We start from the raw sequence: 24,774 nt of genomic DNA, 5'->3' as shown, positions 1-24,774 counted from the left end.
GTCGATTGCCAAATCCGTATGGAAAAAGCTTCCATTTGTAGAATTTAATTACAACACACCCTACAATTCGAATTAAAGGCGCGTTTTTTATATAAAAACACCATGAAGAATTAGCGAAGACACAAGATATATTACTTTTAAGCGAAAAACCAGCTTCCCTGTTTTCTCTGAAGATTAAAACACCGCAATCCGATTGGCTATTTATAAGACGCAAAACTAAACTCTCACAATTAAAGTGAATTAACCATATTATTTAACCGCGGATTCTAACTTTGCTAATAAATTCAAGTTCTTGCAAGAATTCTTGGCTACTTTTCGCAACTTTAGTCTAAAGAAAGCTAGAGGTGTAAGGTCAAGCAAATCAATTTTAATATCATGGAAATCATGAAATTACAACAATAAACACCAGTAATAAACGTATTTCAGTTTTAAAATCTTAAAGGGCTACAGAATCTCATTTGAAAGATTCAGCCCGAATTTCAGCTAGCTCATCCACTTCCGTTTCTCGTGATAGCGGAAATAACCAAACAAATATTGACATTTAATAATAAAATGATCCGCTAAGCTTATGCCCAAGGAACAACCAGAAGTCAACTAGCTAAGTACTTGTAAAGCCAATTACCGGCAGCCGGGCTAGAATGCCCACATTTAATCAAAATTTAGCCTTGAAAAAAAACAAATAATACATAATTACATTTAAAAATAACAGCGTATTCGTAAGTATTCGCGTAATTAAGCTATAAATCATAGTTATAAACATAAGAATGTTCAATATACAAAGTCGTAATAAACTTTTAAAATGGGCTTTTAAATATACATAATTAAGAGACTTCAAAGTTATGAAGTCACAGATGTAGCTTTAATACTGCACGCCATCAAAGAGGAATAGTTTTTCCCTATGATGTCTTGGAAATGCATAAAGATGAAAAATTTGCGCCCAAAATGGCGGCTATGGACAAATCTGTGGAGTAAGAGAAGCTTGGGGGCCCTCAAACCACAGACCCCTTAAAGGCCTAGGTTTTCTTCGGCCGGTCACCCTTTAAATTTACTTTATTTCCAAACAAATACCCTGGTGGTAGGCCAACCTCAGAACACGTTGGCCTACCACCAGGGTATTTGTTTGGAAGGAAAGTAAATTTCAAGGGTGACAGGCATAAGAAAACCTAGGTCTTTAACAGGGTTACTGGCTTCCAAAAGCAGCATCTAATAGGGGCCTGTAAGATTTTGCCCACCTGCCCACCTGGCAAGTCTGCCACTTCGAGTTATTCAGATTAAAATAATTATTGATCGTTCTCTGGTTAAATTTGGTTTAAATCTTATGATTTGTAAAAGATTTAATGTAAATTAACCTGATAATTTGTAATTTCGTGACACTCGACCCTAATTATACTACAATCATAAGTAACATAAAAACTCATAAGTATGGTAATTAGCAAATATTATCAGTCCGATTATCAGAATTTTTGCGTAATTAAGGTTTAGTTCTCAGCACAAAGCCCTATAGTGGCTAAAATATAGGAAGTGCTATACGCTTATATTTAAAGGTGGGTAAAAATGTTGACCCACCCTGCGAAATTCGAATTTATATGAAGACGAATTTCCTGTCTTGCGTTGTTTCGTGTTTTTGGTTTAAAATCGTCCGCGTTTCAGACGACGTGTAACAAAATAATAGTTGCTTTTTGCAGTGGCGTAACTAAGAACTCCGCCTCTCCCCCCCCCCCCCCCCGTGGAAAACTACTCGGAGCCCTTTTAAATAGCACCGATTTTAATCAGAAACGTTTGGGCGCCCCCTAGTTCTCGCCCCCCCCCCCCCGCGGCCTGTGGGGTCTGTGGGGGCGCTATTTATGCCACTGGCTTTTTGGCCTTTCATATAAATTCAAATTTCGCTGGGTGGTTCGGCATTTTTACCTACCTTTTAATATAGGCGTATACTTATCGGTTTTATGTTACTTATGCTACAACGAAATAAACAGGTTAGAACTACAAATTTAACAGAACGTTAATAGAGTTTGAATAATCATGTTCTAATACCTTTAAAGCTTTTAAACTTGGCAAATAAAATCTCCAAAGGTAAAATAAAGTCATCGCGTATATCATATGTAACGTAATCACTCATAAGTATGCCTTTTTTTAAACTTTTCAATAGAAAATATTTCAATGAGACCTAATTGTTTCACACTGAACGTATAAAAAGTGGAGCCACAATAAGTGGAACCAAAATTAGTAAATTATTACAATTGACCGATTTCAAAATGAAGTTTTTGCGCGTGACAGTACCTTTACATTGTGAGGTATAGCAGGCTTATTTACCCGCTTTTATACCCTAACATGGCGGCGTATTTTCACGTGCAAACTGAGTTTTAAGATCCTCCAATCCTGGCGCTATTGAAAAATTGGTTACCATGGAAACCAAATCTCGTGATTGCACCAGTTAGAAATGCTAGATTGTAAAATCCAGAAACTCCCGTTTTCGTAATCAGCTTCACTTTCCCATCTACAAAGTTAATGACGCGTTTTTCGTCACGGAGCCGGAAGTGACGTACTTTACGTCATATCTCGCGAACAAGACCTCATTAAAGAAAATGAGGCACACTTACGGGTTATTATGTTACATATGGTTGAATGAAAGCTATAGACGTACACGCGAAATGTACGCATATAAAATCTGTTTTCCTACCCCCCCCCCCTCCTATAGTCAGTTTGTAGCGCTACAAATTTAAAAGTACGCCTACCGAGCAATCTACGTGGCGAAGTTCGTATAGCACTGCAGTCAGTCTGATAATCAAACTCAACACCTGCTATCCAACCCAAGCTCCGCATTCGTATCAACTGTATGCGAACCAAAACAACACTAATAACAACGGGATTCGCCAGTCTTCTTATTTGCCTAAGCTATCAGTGAAAGAACATCTTGAAAGGCGAAGAAAAAACTAGGAGGTTTATCAGTTTAAAACTAGATTATCCAGCCGCTTATCTCGACCCGTGCAGTACAAGGTGTTACTTTGAAGACATCGTAACGATGTTCTCCGACGTGTGGTTAAAGTAATAACATGACTTCGGCGGTTACGATAGCGCGACAAGGTGGCAACATGGTCAAACGACCTTTCAATAGGAGAAACACTTTGGATGGACTGTTGGCGGACATTCAAGTGAGTTTGAATCGCAGGTACAGTTGTTGCGATAGCGACACTGGAAATTCTTCGGCTGGGGAATTGGTTTTGAGTTTGACCAGCTGTTTGCCAGATCTGGTACAGAGAACTACGTACACGAGGCAAACTTTGATTGCTAAAGGTAAATATAATTTTCTCGTTTTAATACTCGTTTCAACATCCATTGACGTTATGCGTTTTAACGCTACAACCTAAATCTATATTAGTATTGTGTAGATTGAAAAAATATTGAGTAGATTTTGAGAATTTATTTAGTAGATTTTGGGTATTTATCGAGTAGATTTTGAGAATTTATTTAGTAGATTTTGGGTATTTATCGAGTAGATTTTGAGTATTTATCGAGTAGATTTTGAGTATTTATCGAGTAGATTTTGAGTATTTATCGAGTAGATTTTGAGTATTTATCGAGTAGATTTTGAGTATTTATCGAGTAGATTTTGAGTATATATTTAGTAGATTTTGAGTATTTATCGAGTAGATTTTGAATATTTATTGAGTAGATTTTGAGTATTTATCGAGTAGATTTAAAAAATTTTATTAAGTATGTTTTAAAAATATATTGATTAGATTTTAAATATTAACTGACCAGATTTTAAATATTAACTGACCAGATTTTAAATATAAACTGACCAGATTTTAGATATTTATTAAACAGATTTTAAATATCTATTGATCAGATTTTAAATATTTATTGAGTAGATTTTAAAACCTTATTGAATAGATTTTAAAACCTTATTGAATAGATTTTAAAACCTTGTTGAATAGATTTTAAAACCTTATTGAATAGATTTTAAAACCTTAATTATTGAATAGATTTTAAATATTTATTGAGAAGATTTTAAATATTTATTGAGTAGATTTTAAAACTTTATTGAATAGATTTTAAAACCTTATTGAATAGATTTTAAAACCTTATTGAATAGATTTTAAAACCTTAATTATTGAATAGATTTTAAATATTTATTGAGTAGATTTTAAAACTTTATTGAATAGATTTTAAATATTTATTGAGTAGATTTTAAAACTTTATTGAATAGATTTTAAATATTTATTGAGTAGATTTTAAAACCTTATAGAGTAGATTTTAAAACCTTATTGAAACTTTATTTAGTAGATTTTAAAACCTCATTGAATAGATTTTAAAACCTTATTGAATAGATTTTAAATATTTATTGAGTAGATTTTAAAACCTTATAGAGTAGATTTTAAAACCTTATTGAAACTTTATTTAGTAGATTTTAAAACCTTATTGAAACTTTATTTAGTTGATTTTAAAACCTTATTGAAACTTTATTTAGTAGATTTTAAAACCTTATTGAAACTTTATTTAGTAGATTTCAAAACTTTATTGAGCAGATTTTAAACGTTTATTGAGTAAATTTTAAAACTTAATTGAATAGATTTAAAAGAAATAGAGTTATACATCTATAGAGAAAAAGAATACATGCGTAGGTCGAATTTGTAATGATAAAAATAATTTCAATACGGAAAAAGAGAAATTCAGCCGTTTCATATTCGCAGGTAGATGATTCCCTTAAAAAAAACACCCTTTGCGCAGGATTATCCTTTGAGATCAAAGAGACTCATTCAAAAATCCCACGCATACAAATTTCAAATTGGCGAAATATCGGACTTTCGTGAATATGTTTGTTAAAAAAACTTTAGACTTGATTTTAAACCATAATTTATACTAAAAGGCCACATAATTGGAAAAATTCGACTCAAATTTTAAGTGAAAACTGCTAAAAAACGCGAAAAGGTAGAAAATTCCCTAATGAAAATCTAAACCATAAACAAATTTAAAGTAATGATAAAACATACGATTTAATCGGACCACAAAGATCTTCCAGTTGAAAACGAATTAAATAGTAACTAACAGTAAAACGGTTTGGCCCTATTTTGCCCTAATCAGTACAGCCACGGCCAACTTTGACATTGCGCGAGTGTTCAAGTTGGCCGTGGTACAGCGCAGGGAATCTGACACGCGACTAACTAGACCGGAAAAGAGAAGCTAAGCCTAATCTTTGAAAATTTCAAAACTCTTAACGGAAAGTGGTGGAGAATAAAATATACTAAAAGTTAAAGTAAATTATCTTTAACTTTATTAAAGTAGATCTGTCCAATCAAATTCTAGCACGAGAAAAGATGCGATGAAATTTATTTAAATCGGTTATAGTATCAGCAGAAGTAACATAATTCCATAAGTATGACCATAAGTAGAGATCGGCGGAGCAAATAAATTAACCGGCAAAATTTCGCTTAATCATAAAAAAATTGGTTAACTGTTTATTTATGAACATTTTATACGAATAAACAACGATTTAACATGCAAAAATAATGTTTTTTTTTCTGATATTTTTTGGATAATTGTCGGTTATGAATAAAAATAAATAATGGATAATTTCTTATTCCATAAGTTTGTCACTTTGGGTACATTTTACTGGGAGCTAGTAACGGAGCGACGTCATCACCAGACTAAAATCTCCCCCAAGCGAGGCGCTGTCAAAGGCTACGTGTGACGCGTTAGCAAGCGGACGCAAAACGGCGACAAAGCCCGTAATGCAGTCTGTCTTGTGAATAGCTCTTAGTAAAACTTTTACATGTGAAGAATAGGAAGTGTCACACTTATGTAAAAATATTATACACTTATGGTATGACACTTCTTATTGGTGGATCTTAAAATTCATTTTGCAAGTTAAAATACGCCGCTTTGTTAGGGTATAAAGCAGGTAAATATGCCTGCTATATCTCACAATGTAAAGGTACTGTCACGCGCAAAAACGTCTTTTGGAAATCGATCAATTATTTTAATGCTAATTTCCTGACCGAACCTTTTTCGACACTGACATTCTCGCTAAGCTCCGAATTGGACTGGCACTCGAACTGAGCAGCGTGTTATCGTCCTTGGAAGTAGAACTTCAAAGCTTTTTATTATTTTTAATAAAATGATTTTATTATGTATCCAGTGTTTTTCATTTATACATGTTTTTATTTATACTTATTATTATTATGTTACTTATGGTATCAGTGAACAATACGTATTACTGTAGAATAATATGTATTTAATTATACGCACGAAACCTTGAATATGTGTAGTGCTCGGAATTGTTTATTCATTATCCACAAATTTTCCGATTTATTTAAAAAACGTTGGTAAAAAGAATATCATTTTAACTTATTTAATTATGTTTTTTTACGCAACCAAGCATTTATTTGAATAAAAGTGGCATTTACTTAAATAATTGATTGTTTTATTTAAATAATAGGCTTATTCACTTTCGATTATTTAAACATTTTACAATTTTTATTCAACTATTGGTTATTTAAATAAATATTATTTAAATATAATATAGCCGAGCTTATTTTATTCATGGATAAAAATTAATCGAAATCCGAGCACTAAATATGTGTGGGTTCATTCGTAACAAGAATGCATACTTAATTCTAATTAGAAAATAATGACGATTCTTAGCGTTGTTCCCGATACCCTTCACGCTCTAACATTAGGCTCCTCCCTTTGAATGTCAATCAAATCAGCCGGGCATCTCATTGGTTCCCTAAATTGCCTCTGAAGCACAAACATGTGACGTTTTTCATTTACTCTCTCTCCAGCCGTAGGAAAATTCGACCATGATGCGCACTTTTCGTCTCAAACTTGTCTCCTCCTCAAGTGTAAATAAATACATTAATGCTTATAATTTATGGAAAAAACAGCCCAAAATGTTAGAAATTAATTAAACGCGACCCGCATATGTTTTTTAAACCAATCAAATAGAAGAGATTGATTAATTTTATCGCTAAATTAATTTAGCAGCAGGTACGGGTACTTCTGCTCATAACATTTAAAAAGGGGGGTGATTAAATGGGTAGGGGTCGGAAGAAAAGGTTTTTTCTTCATTTCTTAGCTAAACAAGGCGAAAAAATCTTTACCCCGTATGTTCCTCACCGTTGGGCTATCCGAAGGCAAAACGTGGTAAACGCCAATTTCGAAAATTTCTTAGTTACTACTAAATTAAACGAGCGTGCTCCAAACCCCCCTAGAAAGCCGTTTTCTAACCAAGTTCAATATAATACATCGAGAGTGTACCCGGGCCCCAGAACAACCATGATTACGGGCCCCCAAGAATGCCATTTTCTAAGTTCAATATAATGCATCGAGGGCGGGCCCGGGCCCCAGAAAAACCATGATTACGGGCCCCCAAGAATGCCGTTTTCTAAATTAGTTCAATATAATACATCGAGAGTGTACCCGGGCCCCAGAACAACCATGATTACGGGCCCCCAAGAATGCCATTTTCTAACTAAGTTCAATATAATGCATCGAGAGCGAGCCCGGGCCCCAGAACAACCATGATTATGGGCCCCCAAGAATGCCGTTATCTAACTAAGTTCAATATAATACATCGAAAGTGGGCCCGGGCCCCAGAACAACCATGATTACGGGACCCCACGAATGTCATTTTCTAACTAAGTTCTAGAAAACTCATTGAGAACGGGCCCGGGCCCTGGAAAAACCATGATTCCGGGTCCCTAAGAAAGCTGTTTTCTAAGTTCAAGAAAATTCAACGAGAGCGGGCCCGGGCCTGGGAAAAAACATGATTCCGGGCCCTCCAAGAAAGACGTTTTCAAACTAAATTCAAGAAAATTCAACGATAGCGGGCCCGGGCCTGCGAAAAACATTACTCCGGGCCCCTTAAGAAAGCCGTTTTTTAACTAAATTAATAAAATTCAACTAGAGTGGGCACGTGCCTGGGAGGAAAAAAAACATAATTCTGAGCCCCAAATACTAAACATAAAAATACTTGTTAGGGGATAAACCTCGTTTATTAAAAGCCGGGCCCCCAGTCTGCCCGGTAATAATTTACAATCTTCCCACCTCTCTCTTGCTGCAATGCCTGGGTATACCCACGGGTAAAATTTTGACCCCGTAAAAACATTGCTGTATGAGATATACCATTAAATACCACTTAGGTTATCAAAATAAATAATTTTAATCAAAATAATAAAAGTGAGATAGAAGCCCCAAATTAGATGGCGCCACTAACATTGTAAGTACTAGGGGGGTTAAGCTATTTCCACCAATCCGAAAGCGGTTAAAAGTCACGCTTTTCCATTGCCCAATAGTAAAGAAGGAGAAAGGGCAATAACCTTCACCCGCTTTCCAATTGGAAATAGCTTGACCTCCTAGTACTTACAAGGAGACGACCCGAGGTGATAATCACCGATTTTGTTCAAACTCGGGTATAGTGTACACCTCCATGTACCTTAAATAACCGGCAAGGGAAAAGTTGCGACGGGCTTTCGTTTTGCCATGGCAACCGAAAACGTTTTTGACAACATGATTTGGGATTTTTTCATTGAAAATAGCATGGGAATCTGAAGGATTTTAAGGGTCCCTCCACCCTGTGAAACCTTTTAAAAAATGAAAAATTTCGAAAATTTCAAAACCGTTAAAAATACATTTAAATTGATTTTAAAAATTTAATTTAATCAAGTTTAAATGCAATTTGGTCAATTGGGGGACCCTTAAAATACTTCAGATTCCCACGTTATTTTCAATGGAAATAATTCCAAATCATGTTGTCAAAAACGTTTTCGGTTTCCATGGCAAAACGAAAGCCCGTCGCAACTTTTCCTTCGCAGGTTTTTCAAGTGTCATGGAGGTGTACATTATACCCGACTTTGAACAAAATCGGTGATTATCACCTCGGGTCGTCTCCTTGTTAGTGGCGCCATCTACTCGGTAGCTGCTCAAAAAAAATTCCTATTTCGAAAATAAATTCCCTCAATGAAACAACCGGCGTTTACCAGGTTTTGCCACGAATGAAGAACTTACATCCTCGAAAAAACAACATAAAAGCAAATAGAAATAAGATTGTTTTTCTTTTGTTATCGTGTACACAAAAGGAAGTAATTAGTCGGGCCTGGAGAGGTCATGCCACCCTCATTTTCACAGAGATTAATGAATTTCAATATAATTAACGTTATCTGATTATGGTTCATTCGAACCGAGATGCGAAACTCTGAACCTAAATTTAAATATTCCAGAGCACTATCTGGGGTTGCATTTTTCGTATTGAGATTTAAATATCTAAATTTAACTACGACGTATGTGTTAATCATTTTAATCTTAATCGAAATTTGAGCTATTTAAATCGCTTAATTTAAGTTAAATTAGTCTCGTCAAGGTTAATCACGATTTAATTTAATCCTAATTAATAACGATTTAATCAAAGTTAATCACGAGTTAATCCAATTTAATAAAGATTTAATCAAAGTTAATCACGAGTTAATCCAATTTAATAACGATTTAATCAAAGTTAATAACGATTTAATCAAAGTTAATAACGATTTAATCAAAGCTAATAACGATTTAATCAAAGTTAATAACGATTTAATCAAAATTAATAACGATATAACCAATGTTAATCTATATTTAATCAACGTTTATAACGATTTAATCAACGTTTATAACGATTTAATCAAAGTTAATCTAGATGTAATCAAAGTTAATCAAGATGTAATCAAAGTTAATTTAGATTTAATCAAAGTTTATCTAGATTTAATCAAGGTTAATCTAGATTTAATCCAAGTTAATCTAGATTTAATCCAAGTTAATCTAGATTTAATCCAAGTTAATCTAGATTTAATCCAAGTTAATCACGTTTTAATCAAAGTTAATCACGTTTTAAATCCAAATTAATCTAGATTTAATACAAATTAATCACGATTTAATAAAAGATAGTCACAATTTAATACAAATAAATAACGATTTAATCCAAGTTAATCTATATTTAATCAAATTTAATCACGATTTAATCCAAGTTAATCACGATTTAATCCAAGTTAATCACGATTTAATCCAAGTTAATCACGATTTAATCCAAGTTAATCACGATTTAATCCAAGTTAATCACGATTTAATCCAAGTTAATCACGATTTAATCAATGTTAATTTAGATTTAATCAATGTTAATTTAGATTTAATCAAAGTTTATCTAGATTTAATCAAGGTTAATCTAGATTTAATCAAGGTTAATCTAGATTTAATCCAAGTTAATCTAGATTTAATCCAAGTTAATCTAGATTTAATCCAAGTTAATCACGTTTTAATCAAAGTTAATCATGTTTTAAATCCTAATTAATCTAGATTTAATACAAATTAATCTAGATTTAATACAAATTAATCACGATTTAATAAAAGATAGTCACAATTTAATACAAATAAATAACGATTTAATACAAATTAATCACAATTTAATACAAATTAATCACAATTTAATACAAATTAATCACAATTTAATACAAATTAATCACAATTTAATACAAATTAAGCACAATTTAATACAAATTAATCACAATTTAATACAAATTAATCACAATTTAATACAAATTAATCACAATTTAATACAAATTAATCACAATTTAATACAAATTAATCACAATTTAATAAAAATTAATCACGATTTAATCAAAGATAGTAACGATTTAATCAAAGTTAATAACTATTTAATTAAAGATAGTAACGATTTAATCAAATTTAATAAGAATTTAATCAAAGTTAATAAGAATTTAATCAAAGTTAATAAGAACTTAATCAAAGTTAATAAGAATTTAATCAAAAACAATCACGATTTTAATGAAAGTTGATAACGATTTAATCTAATTAAATCGCAACTTAACTATTTTAACCGTGATTATATCAGAGTGGGCATACAGGTTTTGTAAGTTTTTTTTTAAACTAACGCAATCATCGAAGTGCAAAAAAAAATAAAATGAATCCTTAGAAAAATTTCGTTTCAAACTCCGTCTCACTTTGCCTTAAGGGAATTACAGTCACGTGGTACGTTTTGTAAAATTGAGCCTTTGCTGTGGCATGCATTAACTGCGAAAACCAAACCAAGGCTAAAAGATTAAAGGCGTTAGAAGTAAAAATTTCCATTCTGTTTTCGCGGATATATTTACTTAGGTCATAGAACCGGAACAAATCCCTAGTTATTTGAGCACTGGATCTAATGCGAGTTTGATGAAAATAGAACCTTACCAACACTCCCTTTTTAAGCCTTCACTTATTTATATTTTAGACGACTGGTAAGAGGCGGGGAAGCAGGCGTTTTCATTGCATTAATTATCTCTCTCGATCTCTGGAAATTTCTGACAGTTTTATGACCTCATTGTCAACGGTCGTACGCGACATATTTTAATTTTATCGTACCCCATAGAATTTACCACAATTGGACTATAAATTAAATTTTAAATTATATATTGATATGATCATTTTCGATATGATCATTTTAATTTTTGGTCTATTTTTGACCTACTAGTGGGACACGTCGTCCTTTAATTGGTGAGCAACGGTCAAGTAAGTCGAGATACTCGACTTTTGAAAGAAATTCGAAATAAATTGTTTTTACAATATAAATAATTTAATTTTTAATGTTACTGGCCTTCTTTTTAGTACATTTCAATTATAAGATTATTATTACTATTATTATTATAGAAATAAAAATAATTTTTATTTTCTCAAAATGGCGGATTTAGACTTGCTTGACTTTTGTAGCGACTGTTAAAATATAAGTTAACGCAAATGGTTTACAATACCGAGCTTTTTAAAGTACCATAAAATCGTTTCCATTTTGCCTAGGGCCACCTAGCACTCAATGCGATAAACTTATTGAAGGTTTGAAACCACTGAATTTTCGTCTGCCAAGCAAACGCTCTTTTATTTATCTACTGCTTTGAAGACCAAAATTAATAAATTTATGAACTTCTCACGTTAGCCACTACGTGGCTCTATGTAATCTGAAATTTTTATGCTCTCCTTGTCTTCACGCCAATGTACTGAGGGACAGCGCCACCTATTATTACTAATTTCTAAAAGCATTTCACTAAACACCCCCATCCAAGTCTATTATTGACCTACTATTGCCCGTAGAAGTGTTCCACGTGCAGCACACTAGTGTACTGTGCGTCAGCACCACCCATCGCCCCTTAATTACATTTCTGAATATTGGAAATTTAAGGCGGTCTTATTTTTTGCGTCCTCGCAGCAGCGTTAATCGCGTCGAAAAACGTAATTTTTAAGAACCAATGAGATTGCAGTATTATTAGATTTTATTAAAGCAGTGGAGCATACGGGGGGCCCCAACGGGTGTAATTGGGGAAACGCTAAAAATAATCTCGACATATTCATTCTCCCTAAGTATAAATAAATACATTCTTGATTAAACATTAAAATATTGTAGGTAGAGAGCATGTCATTTTTTGATATTGAGAAGTTACGCCTCTTATGAGATTTAAAAAATAACATTGTATATTAATTAATCAATCCATTTATTAATTGGAGCATAACTAACATAATAACCATAAGTATGACACTTCCTATTGTTTCAATGCTAATTTTCTAACCGAATCTATTTTTGACACTGGGCATATTTTAGATACTAGGGGGCTCTGTGCTGAACGAAACTTGGATTGCACAATAACTGTGATAATCAGTTCGGTGATAATCTAGGCTATTTGTCATACCATAAGTGTATAATATTTTTACATAACGGGCTTCGTCGCCGTTTTGCGTCACACGTAGCCTCGGACTAGGGAATATTTTCTTCTTGTGATGACGTCACCCCGTTACTAGCTCTCAGTAAAATATTCCCTAAAGTGACAAACTTATGAAACAATATTGTTGACTTATGGTCATACTTATAGTATTATGTTACTTATGATTGGAGTATTGTCAATTTCTCGACTGAATTTCCTAAGGATTCCGCCTAATATCGAAGTCTATTTTTGACCTACTAACGCCTGTAGAAGTGTTCGACACGCAGCACGTCGGTGTAGTGTGGGTCAGCACCACCCATCGTTACTCTTATCCTTATCAGTTCGGTATCCACTTTCCATTGATTTTTATACGTCTATTATCAACGTCTACATGGCGAAAAAGGGGGTAAAAAACCCATGATTTTTATGAAACCCAGTCACGTATAAACTCAATTATCATCCAACAAATTAACGAGGCGTTTAATTACAAAAATTGTCTGGAATATTTTAAATATTATAAGAGTATGATACATTTTGTTCTCAAATAAAATGAAGAGTATCCAAATTTCCACACGTATAAAAAGATAGAAATAAGCCTTTTTTTTCTTACATAATAGATACGGAAGAGCTACGCAAAATGAAGATATTTTTCGACACTCAAATTGCTCGCTTAAACTCGGTACTGTTGCTACAGCTGAAAATCAGAGACCGCATATTTCGAAGGCGAAATTTTAAATTCGACATCATAACGGCTTCTTTACAAGCTTTGTCCCCAAAAAGACGTAAGTACAACGTTAAAAAACTACACTCCAAACTACCCAAGAGCGTTCCCCAACATTACAACTTTTTCGCTGCTTCCATTGGTATAAAAATGGTCTAAAAAATCAACTAGGAATAGACCGAGAAAATAGCACGCGGAGACGCGAAAAATTTCACGGGGGGGGGGCGGAAAAGATTAGTTGACAAAAATCCCGCTGGTGGCGCTACTGTAAATTTGCTAAAAGCTAGGCGAGTCTTAGGGTTTTACATTCGGGGAAACCGCTATCACAATAAATTGTCGCGATGAACGACGCGATTTCAACGCTGTAAGCCTGACAAATCGTCAATCCTAGGTGGTAGCGTGGCGAGCAGGCGCCATTCAGCGTGGGTTGATTCAGTAGAGCCGAAGGATCGAACACAGTCCGGGAAAACGTAAACTTTTTTTAGTCGCGTCGAACGGCATCAGCTGCTATCGAGGGAAACTTTATTTCAGGACCCGGTGGTAATCTCCCACCCGTTCGAGATCTTTAAATATAATTCTAATTTCGCAATGTTAATCTTGGATATCGGCTACTCTTGACGGACCGTCGAGTTCCAGTAAGATTCATTCATTTGTTCAAATACTAGCCCTAGAAATCTGTTATCAACAAATTGGGCCTTTGCCAAAGTACCGCTGTACAGCTGCCGCGGGGAAACGACACTAGCCGTTGCTCTCGTCGAGTCAGTCGCTTTCTAAAGTCGCTCGTATGAGACTCAGAAGGTGAAAGATTATCGATAAATTATATTGTTCTCGTCTAAATATATCCTGGAGCCCATATATTGAAGATTATTTTCAACTATTTTGGGGTTTTTTATGTGATATTGTTTGGTAGATATTAAGGAGCTATACAACTGTTTTAGGGAGAAGCTCTAGCGTGTTTCAGTTTATACAGTTTATGAAATATATAATTGAAATGTAGTCTAAATTTTGCCCAATTTTTAATCATTCAAGTGTTAAAATATATTGTCGTATTTATTTTGTAATTCGTTTTGTTTATAGGGTGTTTTATTTATAGTTTTTAATAAAATGGCGCGTAGTTTAAATATGGTAACCTTTACAGCTTTTATGGAAAATATACTTAAAGGGACACTGTTATTTAATAAAGGGGGCGTGGCAAAGTTACTTTAATTTTCAATACGGAATTAAAACATTAACAATGAAGTACAGGATCTGCCTTCAATTAATAAAAAATTTACGTTAATGCATATAATAGTACTGAACCTTATTCCAATATCTTAAAACACTTAAACCCTATCATTATAAGTAGTCTATCTATAGATTTCATTGATTTTCTATTTCTCGTGTGTTCTATTTATATGAAAAACTGAATTGATTTATGGAAAATACGTTTTTTCCGATTATATCTACGAACACCATTTTTTTTCTTGTTAGTTGAAGGGAGGAATAACTATAATCAGTTACCGAGAGTTTAGCAGCTGATGTTGTTGGTGAAATGATAATATTTGTGTTCTAGATCCTTACGGTGTGATGTAAACCAATATTTAAAGTTCGGCGTACGAAACATACGTGAACAACAACAAAATGAATAATATATTTAATTCTGCTCTAAAAAATTTCGGTATTAGTTACCATGGAAACAGAGGTATTCCCGTTATGACTAATATCATAAGTAACGTAATGTTTATAATAAGTATGACACTTTCTATCGTTTTAACGCTAATTTAACCGACTTGGACTTTTTAACCGAACTGAGTAGTATATTATCGTCCTTGACTTATTAAAGACACTAGGGGGCTCTGTCCTGAACTAAATCTTGATTGTGCCACAACTAAAATCAGTTTGGTGATTATTAATGTTAATTGTCATACTTATAATATTATGTTACCTATGGTAATTTCCTGATAATCTGGGATTAATTTAATTTAATTTTTATTTTATAGGAGTCGACACTAAAATGAAATTTTCCGTAGACCCTTTACCGGGGGACAGTGGTTTTTCGCAATGGTGCGCCGCAATGCAAATGGTCTCTCGACTACCTGGTGGAATCCCCATTGAATTTAGAAAGAGGGTACTACTGATAACGGAATTGTAAAGCAAGTGGCGGCTATAGTGTAATACCTCGATTGTACGATAGATGTCGTGGTTGGCAGTGCGTCGAACCTAGTGTATTAGCCCCGATTGGTCGAGATTTACAACGCTTACGTAATTTCCGTATATTTGCAACGTAGCATGCGCCGTCCTAGTCTCCCGTATTTAACGCGTTCTGTTGCCAAAAACCGAGGCTTAGCGGTAAATTATAATAAAAATCTTTTCGATTGAACAAAAATAAGTTACATTATGAAAAAGTTCATACCAATATTATATTGATAAACAAACATTGTAGTAAATTGAGAATTTTTTAAAGAGTTGCGAGTAATTTTGTTCGCTGTTTAAACCGAGAAATCGCCGGAGATTCTCGTCGGATGATAATTATTAAAATATTTGGCTCGTGGGTGTAGCCTTCTTTCGTTGCCTCGGTAACGCGTTTATGTCGGCCATGACATTAAGACGCCCATGGTAGTGACGTAGAAATTTACCAAACAGGATCTTGTGTTGTTTCGCCTCGTGATCTGTTATGTGCAAAAAGTCATGGCGGCTATTTTAAGAACAAAGGCGGATCCAGGATTTTTTACGAGGTACACAAGTCGTGCATTTTCTTGTGTACAGTTGTTATTGGTTAGATGCTTTAGCGCCTGCTATCGTCAGAAGGGGAAAATTCGGAAATTGTCTTCCCCCTTTCTATCAAACGTTCAGTGTAAAGGCTCATCTAATGAAATTTGTACACAACCCTTCGTTAGCGTGTTTAAATTCTAGCCGCGTTCTCCTTGGGTTTGTTGCTCCTAGGAGGCACTGGGTGAAAACTCGCAACAACTTCCGATGTGAGTTTCCAAGTTCTCTCCTCACTGGTTAGAAGGGTTTTTTCCCCTTAAGTTCTTCAGTTTCCTCTTTCCATAAGAACGTCTGGAGGGTATTGGTTATAGTGAGTGTAGGGAGCTGTTGACTCGCGTGACATGAAGAGCTTTCCACCACCCTCCTACGCGTTGTAACCTGGCCACCTGAATTAATGGCATTAAAAGGGTGTTGCCTTATTATTGTTATTATTACGAGTAGACTGTAACCTACCACTTGCTTTAAATAGAGACCAACGCTACATTATTTGGATTTAATGCCTAATTGGGCTTTTGATTTGATTAGCTGTGGCTAACGTTGGCTGACAAACACGTACAGTCCAAAAGAATAGATTGGAAGAAAACGAAATACGTGTGCTTGAACGAGAAAACCAATCCGGACGACGACAAACTAGGGGTGCAAATCGTCAAGGATTTGCACCGCACCGGGTGCAGCATGTTCAGCGGGGAGGAAACCGAACATAATCAAGCCTTGTTGAAGAAGGTTCTGTTGGCTTACGCCAGGTGGAACAAAGTCGTCGGCTATTGCCAGGGTTTTAACATGTTAGCCGCTATTATTTTGGAAGTAATGGATTGGAATGAAGAAAATGCCTTAAAGGTAAATGGATTACAGGGAAACAAACATTTAGATGGCGCCAAAGGTCGTTTATTTCCACTTAGGACGAATTACTATGTTGATACCAATAAAGGGGGGGGGGGGAGAATAACGTCACATGAGTGTGCTTCAATCGCGTCGGAATACGTCAGATGTAGGGAACCAATGAGATTCCGGGGTGAATTAATTTGGTTCCAAGATGGAGGATATTACTCTTAGAGCAGTAAAACACAACAAAAATAGCCATAAAAAGGAAACACGTAAAAATTAGCCACAAAAATTAAACACAAAAAAAATAGCCGTAAAAAGGAAACACTTAAAATTAGCCACAAAAATTAAACACCAAAAAAATAGCCATAAAAAGGAAACACGTAAAAATTAGCCACAAAAATTAAACACAAAAAAATAGCCGTAAAAAGGAAACACGTAAAAATTAGCCACAAAAATTAAACACCAAAAAAATAGCCATAAAAAGGAAACACGTAAAAATTAGCCACAAAAATTAAACAAAAAAAAATAGCCGTAAAAAGGAAACACGTAAAAATTAGCCACAAAAATTAAACACCAAAAAAATAGCCATAAAAAGGAAACACGTAAAAATTAGCCACAAAAATTAAACACAAAAAAATAGCCGTAAAAAGGAAACACGTAAAAATTAGCCACAAAAATTAAACACCAAAAAAATAGCCATAAAAAGGAAACACGTAAAAATTAGCCACAAAAATTAAACAAAAAAAAATAGCCGTAAAAAGGAAACACGTAAAAATTAGCCACAAAAATTAAACACCAAAAAATAGCCATAAAAAGGAAACACGTAAAACTTAGCCACAAAAATTAAACACAACAAAAATAGCCATAAAAAGGAAACACGTAAAAATTAGCCACAAAAATTAAACACAAAAAAATAGCCATAAAAAGGAAACACGTAAAAATTAGCCACAAAAATTAAACACCAAAAAAATAGCCATAAAAAGGAAACACGTAAAAATTAGCCACAAAAATTAAACACAAAAAAATAGCCATAAAAAGGAAACACGTAAAAATTATCCACAAAAATTAAACACCAAAAAATAGCCATAAAAAGGAAACCCGTAAAAATTAGCCACAAAAATTAAACACCAAAAAATAGCCATAAAAAGGAAACAAGTAAAAATTAGCCACAAAAATTAAACACAAAAAAATAGCCATAAAAAGGAAACACGTAAAAATTAGCCACAAAAATTAAACACCAAAAAATAGCCATAAAAAGGAAACACGTAAAACTTAGCCACAAAAATTAAACACAACAAAAATAGCCATAAAAAGGAAACACGTAAAAATTAGCCACAAAAATTAAACACAAAAATAAGCCATAAAAAGGAAACACGTAAAAATTAGCCACAAAAATTAAACACCAAAAAAATAGCCATAAAAAGGAAACACGTAAAAATTAGCCACAAAAATTAAACACAAAAAAATAGCCATAAAAAGGAAACACGTAAAAATTATCCACAAAAATTAAACACCAAAAAATAGCCATAAAAAGGAAACACGTAAAAATTAGCCACAAAAATTAAACACCAAAAAATAGCCATAAAAAGGAAACACGTAAAACTTAGCCACAAAAATTAAACACAAAAAAATAGCCATAAAAAGGAAACACGTAAAAATTAGCCACAAAAATTAAACACCAAAAAATAGCCGTAAAAAGGAAACACGTAAAAATTAGCCACAAAAATTAAACACCAAAAAAATAGCCATAAAAAGGAAACACGTAAAAATTAGCCACAAAAATTAAACAAAAAAAAATAGCCGTAAAAAGGAAACACGTAAAAATTAGCCACAAAAATTAAACACCAAAAAAATAGCCATAAAAAGGAAACACGTAAAAATTAGCCACAAAAATTAAACACAAAAAAATAGCCGTAAAAAGGAAACACTTAAAATTAGCCACAAAAATTAAACACCAAAAAAATAGCCATAAAAAGGAAACACGTAAAAATTAGCCACAAAAATTAAACAAAAAAAAATAGCCGTAAAAAGGAAACACGTAAAAATTAGCCACAAAAATTAAACACCAAAAAATAGCCATAAAAAGGAAACACGTAAAACTTAGCCACAAAAATTAAACACAACAAAAATAGCCATAAAAAGGAAACACGTAAAAATTAGCCACAAAAATTAAACACAAAAAAATAGCCATAAAAAGGAAACACGTAAAAATTAGCCACAAAAATTAAACACCAAAAAAATAGCCATAAAAAGGAAACACGTAAAAATTAGCCACAAAAATTAAACACAAAAAAATAGCCATAAAAAGGAAACACGTAAAAATTATCCACAAAAATTAAACACCAAAAAATAGCCATAAAAAGGAAACACGTAAAACTTAGCCACAAAAATTAAACACAACAAAAATAGCCATAAAAAGGAAACACGTAAAAATTAGCCACAAAAATTAAACACAAAAAAATAGCCATAAAAAGGAAACACGTAAAAATTAGCCACAAAAATTAAACACCAAAAAAATAGCCATAAAAAGGAAACACGTAAAAATTAGCCACAAAAATTAAACACAAAAAAATAGCCATAAAAAGGAAACACGTAAAAATTATCCACAAAAATTAAACACCAAAAAATAGCCATAAAAAGGAAACACGTAAAAATTAGCCACAAAAATTAAACACCAAAAAATAGCCATAAAAAGGAAACACGTAAAACTTAGCCACAAAAATTAAACACAAAAAAATAGCCATAAAAAGGAAACACGTAAAAATTAGCCACAAAAATTAAACACCAAAAAATAGCCGTAAAAAGGAAACACGTAAAAATTAGCCACAAAAATTAAACACCAAAAAAATAGCCATAAAAAGGAAACACGTAAAAATTAGCCACAAAAATTAAACACAAAAAAATAGCCGTAAAAAGGAAACACGTAAAAATTAGCCACAAAAATTAAACACCAAAAAATAGCCATAAAAAGGAAACACGTAAAACTTAGCCACAAAAATTAAACACAAAAAAATAGCCATAAAAAGGAAACACGTAAAAATTAGCCACAAAAATTAAACACAAAAAAATAGCCGTAAAAAGGAAACACGTAAAAATTAGCCACAAAAATTAAACACCAAAAAAATAGCCATAAAAAGGAAACACGTAAAAATTAGCCACAAAAATTAGCCACAAAAATTAAACACAAAAAAATAGCCATAAAAAGGAAACACGTAAAAATTAGCCACAAAAATTAAACACAAAAAAATAGCCATAAAAAGGAAACACGTAAAAATTAGCCACAAAAATTAAACACCAAAAAATAGCCATAAAAAGGAAACACGTAAAACTTAGCCACAAAAATTAAACACAACAAAAATAGCCATAAAAAGGAAACACGTAAAAATTAGCCACAAAAATTAAACACAAAAAAATAGCCATAAAAAGGAAACACGTAAAAATTAGCCACAAAAATTAAACACCAAAAAAATAGCCATAAAAAGGAAACACGTAAAAATTAGCCACAAAAATTAAACACAAAAAAATAGCCATAAAAAGGAAACACGTAAAAATTATCCACAAAAATTAAACACCAAAAAATAGCCATAAAAAGGAAACACGTAAAAATTAGCCACAAAAATTAAACACCAAAAAATAGCCATAAAAAGGAAACACGTAAAACTTAGCCACAAAAATTAAACACAAAAAAATAGCCATAAAAAGGAAACACGTAAAAATTAGCCACAAAAATTAAACACCAAAAAATAGCCGTAAAAAGGAAACACGTAAAAATTAGCCACAAAAATTAAACACCAAAAAAATAGCCATAAAAAGGAAACACGTAAAAATTAGCCACAAAAATTAAACACAAAAAAATAGCCGTAAAAAGGAAACACGTAAAAATTAGCCACAAAAATTAAACACCAAAAAATAGCCATAAAAAGGAAACACGTAAAACTTAGCCACAAAAATTAAACACAAAAAAATAGCCATAAAAAGGAAACACGTAAAAATTAGCCACAAAAATTAAACACAAAAAAATAGCCGTAAAAAGGAAACACGTAAAAATTAGCCACAAAAATTAAACACCAAAAAAATAGCCATAAAAAGGAAACACGTAAAAATTAGCCACAAAAATTAAACAAAAAAAAATAGCCGTAAAAAGGAAACACGTAAAAATTAGCCACAAAAATTAAACACCAAAAAAATAGCCATAAAAAGGAAACACGTAAAAATTAGCCACAAAAATTAAACACAAAAAAATAGCCATAAAAAGGAAACACGTAAAAATTAGCCACAAAAATTAAACACCAAAAAATAGCCATAAAAAGGAAACACTTAAACTTAGCCACAAAAATTAAACACAACAAAAATAGCCATAAAAAGGAAACACGTAAAAATTAGCCACAAAAATTAAACACAAAAAAATAGCCATAAAAAGGAAACACGTAAAAATTAGCCACAAAAATTAAACACCAAAAAAATAGCCATAAAAAGGAAACACGTAAAAATTAGCCACAAAAATTAAACACAAAAAAATAGCCATAAAAAGGAAACACGTAAAAATTATCCACAAAAATTAAACACCAAAAAATAGCCATAAAAAGGAAACACGTAAAAATTAGCCACAAAAATTAAACACCAAAAAATAGCCATAAAAAGGAAACACGTAAAACTTAGCCACAAAAATTAAACACAACAAAAATAGCCATAAAAAGGAAACACGTAAAAATTAGCCACAAAAATTAAACACCAAAAAAATAGCCATAAAAAGGAAACACGTAAAAATTAGCCACAAAAATTAAACACAAAAAAATAGCCATAAAAAGGAAACACGTAAAAATTAGCCACAAAAATTAAACACCAAAAAATAGCCATAAAAAGGAAACACGTAAAACTTAGCCACAAAAATTAAACACAACAAAAATAGCCATAAAAAGGAAACACGTAAAAATTAGCCACAAAAATTAAACACAAAAAAATAGCCATAAAAAGGAAACACGTAAAAATTATCCACAAAAATTAAACACCAAAAAATAGCCATTAAAAGGAAACACGTAAAAATTAGCCACAAAAATTAAACACAAAAAAATAGCCATAAAAAGGAAACACGTAAAAATTAGCCACAAAAATTAAACACAAAAAAATAGCCATAAAAAGGAAACACGTAAAAATTAGCCACAAAAATTAAACACCAAAAAAATAGCCATAAAAAGGAAACACTAAAAATTAGTCACAAAAATTAAACACCAAAAAAATAGCCATCAAAAGGAAACACGTAAAAATTAGCCACAAAAATTAAACACAAAAAAATAGCCATAAAAAGGAAACACGTAAAAATTAGCCACAAAAATTAAACACCAAAAAAATAGCCATAAAAAGGAAACACTAAAAATTAGTCACAAAAATTAAACACCAAAAAAATAGCCATCAAAAGGAAACACGTAAAAATTAGCCACAAAAATTAAACACAAAAAAATAGCCATAAAAAGGAAACACGTAAAAATTAGCCACAAAAATTAAACACCAAAAAAATAGCCATAAAAAGGAAACACTAAAAATTAGTCACAAAAATTAAACACCAAAAAAATAGCCATCAAAAGGAAACACGTAAAAATTAGCCACAAAAATTAAACACAAAAAAATAGCCATAAAAAGGAAACACGTAAAAATTAGCCACAAAAATTAAACACCAAAAAAATAGCCATAAAAAGGAAACACTAAAAATTAGTCACAAAAATTAAACACCAAAAAAATAGCCATCAAAAGGAAACACGTAAAAATTAGCCACAAAAATTAAACACAAAAAATAGCCATAAAAAGGAAACACGTAAAAATTAGCCACAAAAATTAAACACCAAAAAAATAGCCATAAAAAGGAAACACTAAAAATTAGTCACAAAAATTAAACACCAAAAAAATAGCCATCAAAAGGAAACACGTAAAAATTAGCCACAAAAATTAAACACCAAAAAAATAGCCATAAAAAGGAAACACGTAAAAATTTGCAACAAAAATTAAACACAAAAAAATAGCCATAAAAAGGAAACACGTAAAAATTAGCCACAAAAAAGGAACACGAAAAAATAGCCCTAAAAGTGATACCGGTAAAAATTAGCCATAAATGGAAACGCGTAAAATTAGCCATAAAAATTATACATGAAATAATTAGCCATAAAAGGAAACGCGTAAAATTAGCCATAAAAATTATACATGAAATAATTAGCCATAAAAGGAAACGCGTAAAATTAGGCATGAAAAGGAAACACGAAAAAATAGCTTTAAAAGTGATACGCGTAAAAATTCGCCGTAAAAAGGAAACGCGTCAAATTTAACCATAAAAAGGAAACACGAAAAAATAGCCATAAAAGTGATACGCGTAAAAAATAGCCATAAAAGTGATACGCGTAAAAAATAGCCATAAAAGTGATACGCGTAAAAAATAGCCATAAATGTGATACGCGTAAAAAATAGCCATAAAAGTGATACGCGTAAAAAATAGCCATAAAAGTGATACGCGTAAAAAATAGCCATAAATGTGATACGCGTAAAAATTAGCCATAAAATGAAACACAAAAATTTAGCCATAAAAATGAAACGCGAAAAATTAGCCATAAAAATGAAACACGAAAAATTAGCCATAAAATGAAAGACGAAAATTTAGCCATAAAAATGAAACACGAAAATTTAGCCATAAAAATGAAACACGAAAAATTAGCCATAAAAATGAAACACGAAAAATTAGCCATAAAATGAAAGACGAAAATTTAGCCATAAAAATGAAACACAAAAAATTTAGCCATAAAAATGAAACACGAATAATTTAGCCATAAAAGTTATACACTCAAAAATGAATATTTTTAGATAATTTCAAATGTATGCTGGCGCTATCTGGTATTTATAAATCGGCCTCTAATGGCGTTTCCCCCGTGGTACGATCTTCTTCTCTGGACTACTTAACGGTTTACTAATGCACGCGTTGAATTTGAATCGCAGGTAATGATATACCTGATAGAAGAGGTCCTGCCCGAAGGCTATTTTGCAAATCATATGCGCGGGCTCTCGGTGGATATGGCCGTATTCCGGGAGTTGCTTAAAATGAGAAATACGGTCCTATCGCAACACTTAGATAGGTTGCAATACGAAGCTCAAGACAGTGGTGCTGGTACGTATACACTTACGAAGAACCCATTTAGGCAACCGAGGACTAAAACGTTTGGTTCTCAGTTCAGTGGCGCACTCGGGTGAGACCCCGGGGCCCTTGCACAACGTACGGATTTACAATCCTAGCCTTACACAAGGTACGCCACTGGTTCAATAAGTAACTTCATCTCTGAAGTAGAAGGCTAGTGGCTCCACCTATATTTAATGTAACTACGTAATTAGTTTTTAACCAATTTCGGTCCAATTAGAACAAAATACGTTCGGTCCAACTGGCTCGCGAAGCTTAGACGGATTAAGCACTCGCTTGCTAGCTTTGTGATTGGAGGATACTACAGCAATGGTATAGAGTTAATAGGACTACTGTCTATTCTTACTACTTCGCCGTCGTGTACCCTGCTTTAGCACACAAAAAAATATTTTTGTTTAAGACACTAGCATTGAAACTCGATAACTGAGGTTTTTAGGCTATTGAGGTTCTAGAATTTAAGAGCCAAACAGAAAACCCCTGCTCCTGGATTAGCCCCTTATCCCCCCGGCCTAGCCATAACTATCTTTCACGTTCTCAGTTGTCTAAATGTACTCACCCTTCTGCATTGAAAGTTTACCTTTCTTTATAAATAAGAAGAG

The 24,774-nt window shown here is 32.7% G+C and overlaps 1 protein-coding gene across 4 annotated transcripts in view; it reads left to right on the top strand.

Moving 5' to 3' along the window:
- Window positions 1-2,766: 2,766 nt before the first annotated feature.
- LOC149961158 (uncharacterized) overlaps window positions 2,767-24,774 on the top strand; it is a 32,268-nt gene continuing 10,260 nt past the window's right edge. The window contains exons 1-5 of one of the 4 annotated variants that reach the window (XM_090175226.1): window positions 2,767-3,291; window positions 13,328-13,492; window positions 15,411-15,538; window positions 16,705-17,016; window positions 23,980-24,148. In XM_090175226.1, coding sequence (XP_090031352.1) covers window positions 3,051-3,291; window positions 13,328-13,492; window positions 15,411-15,538; window positions 16,705-17,016; window positions 23,980-24,148 — 1,015 coding nt within the window. In that variant the 5' untranslated portion in view covers window positions 2,767-3,050. Of the gene's footprint in view, window positions 3,292-13,327; window positions 13,493-13,752; window positions 14,230-14,983; window positions 15,113-15,410; window positions 15,539-16,704; window positions 17,017-23,979; window positions 24,149-24,774 lie in introns of those variants that run through there. The other 3 variants (XM_090175235.1, XM_090175244.1, XM_090175249.1) reach the window with 3 other exon arrangements.

Source organism: Leiobunum rupestre, chromosome 1 (assembly GCF_980474605.1).
Source record: "Leiobunum rupestre chromosome 1, qqLeiRupe1.1.hap1, whole genome shotgun sequence".
Lineage (NCBI taxonomy): Eukaryota > Metazoa > Arthropoda > Arachnida > Opiliones > Sclerosomatidae > Leiobunum > Leiobunum rupestre.
Note: the sequence above shows the minus strand (reverse complement) of the source record. Positions and strands in the feature narration are given on the sequence as shown.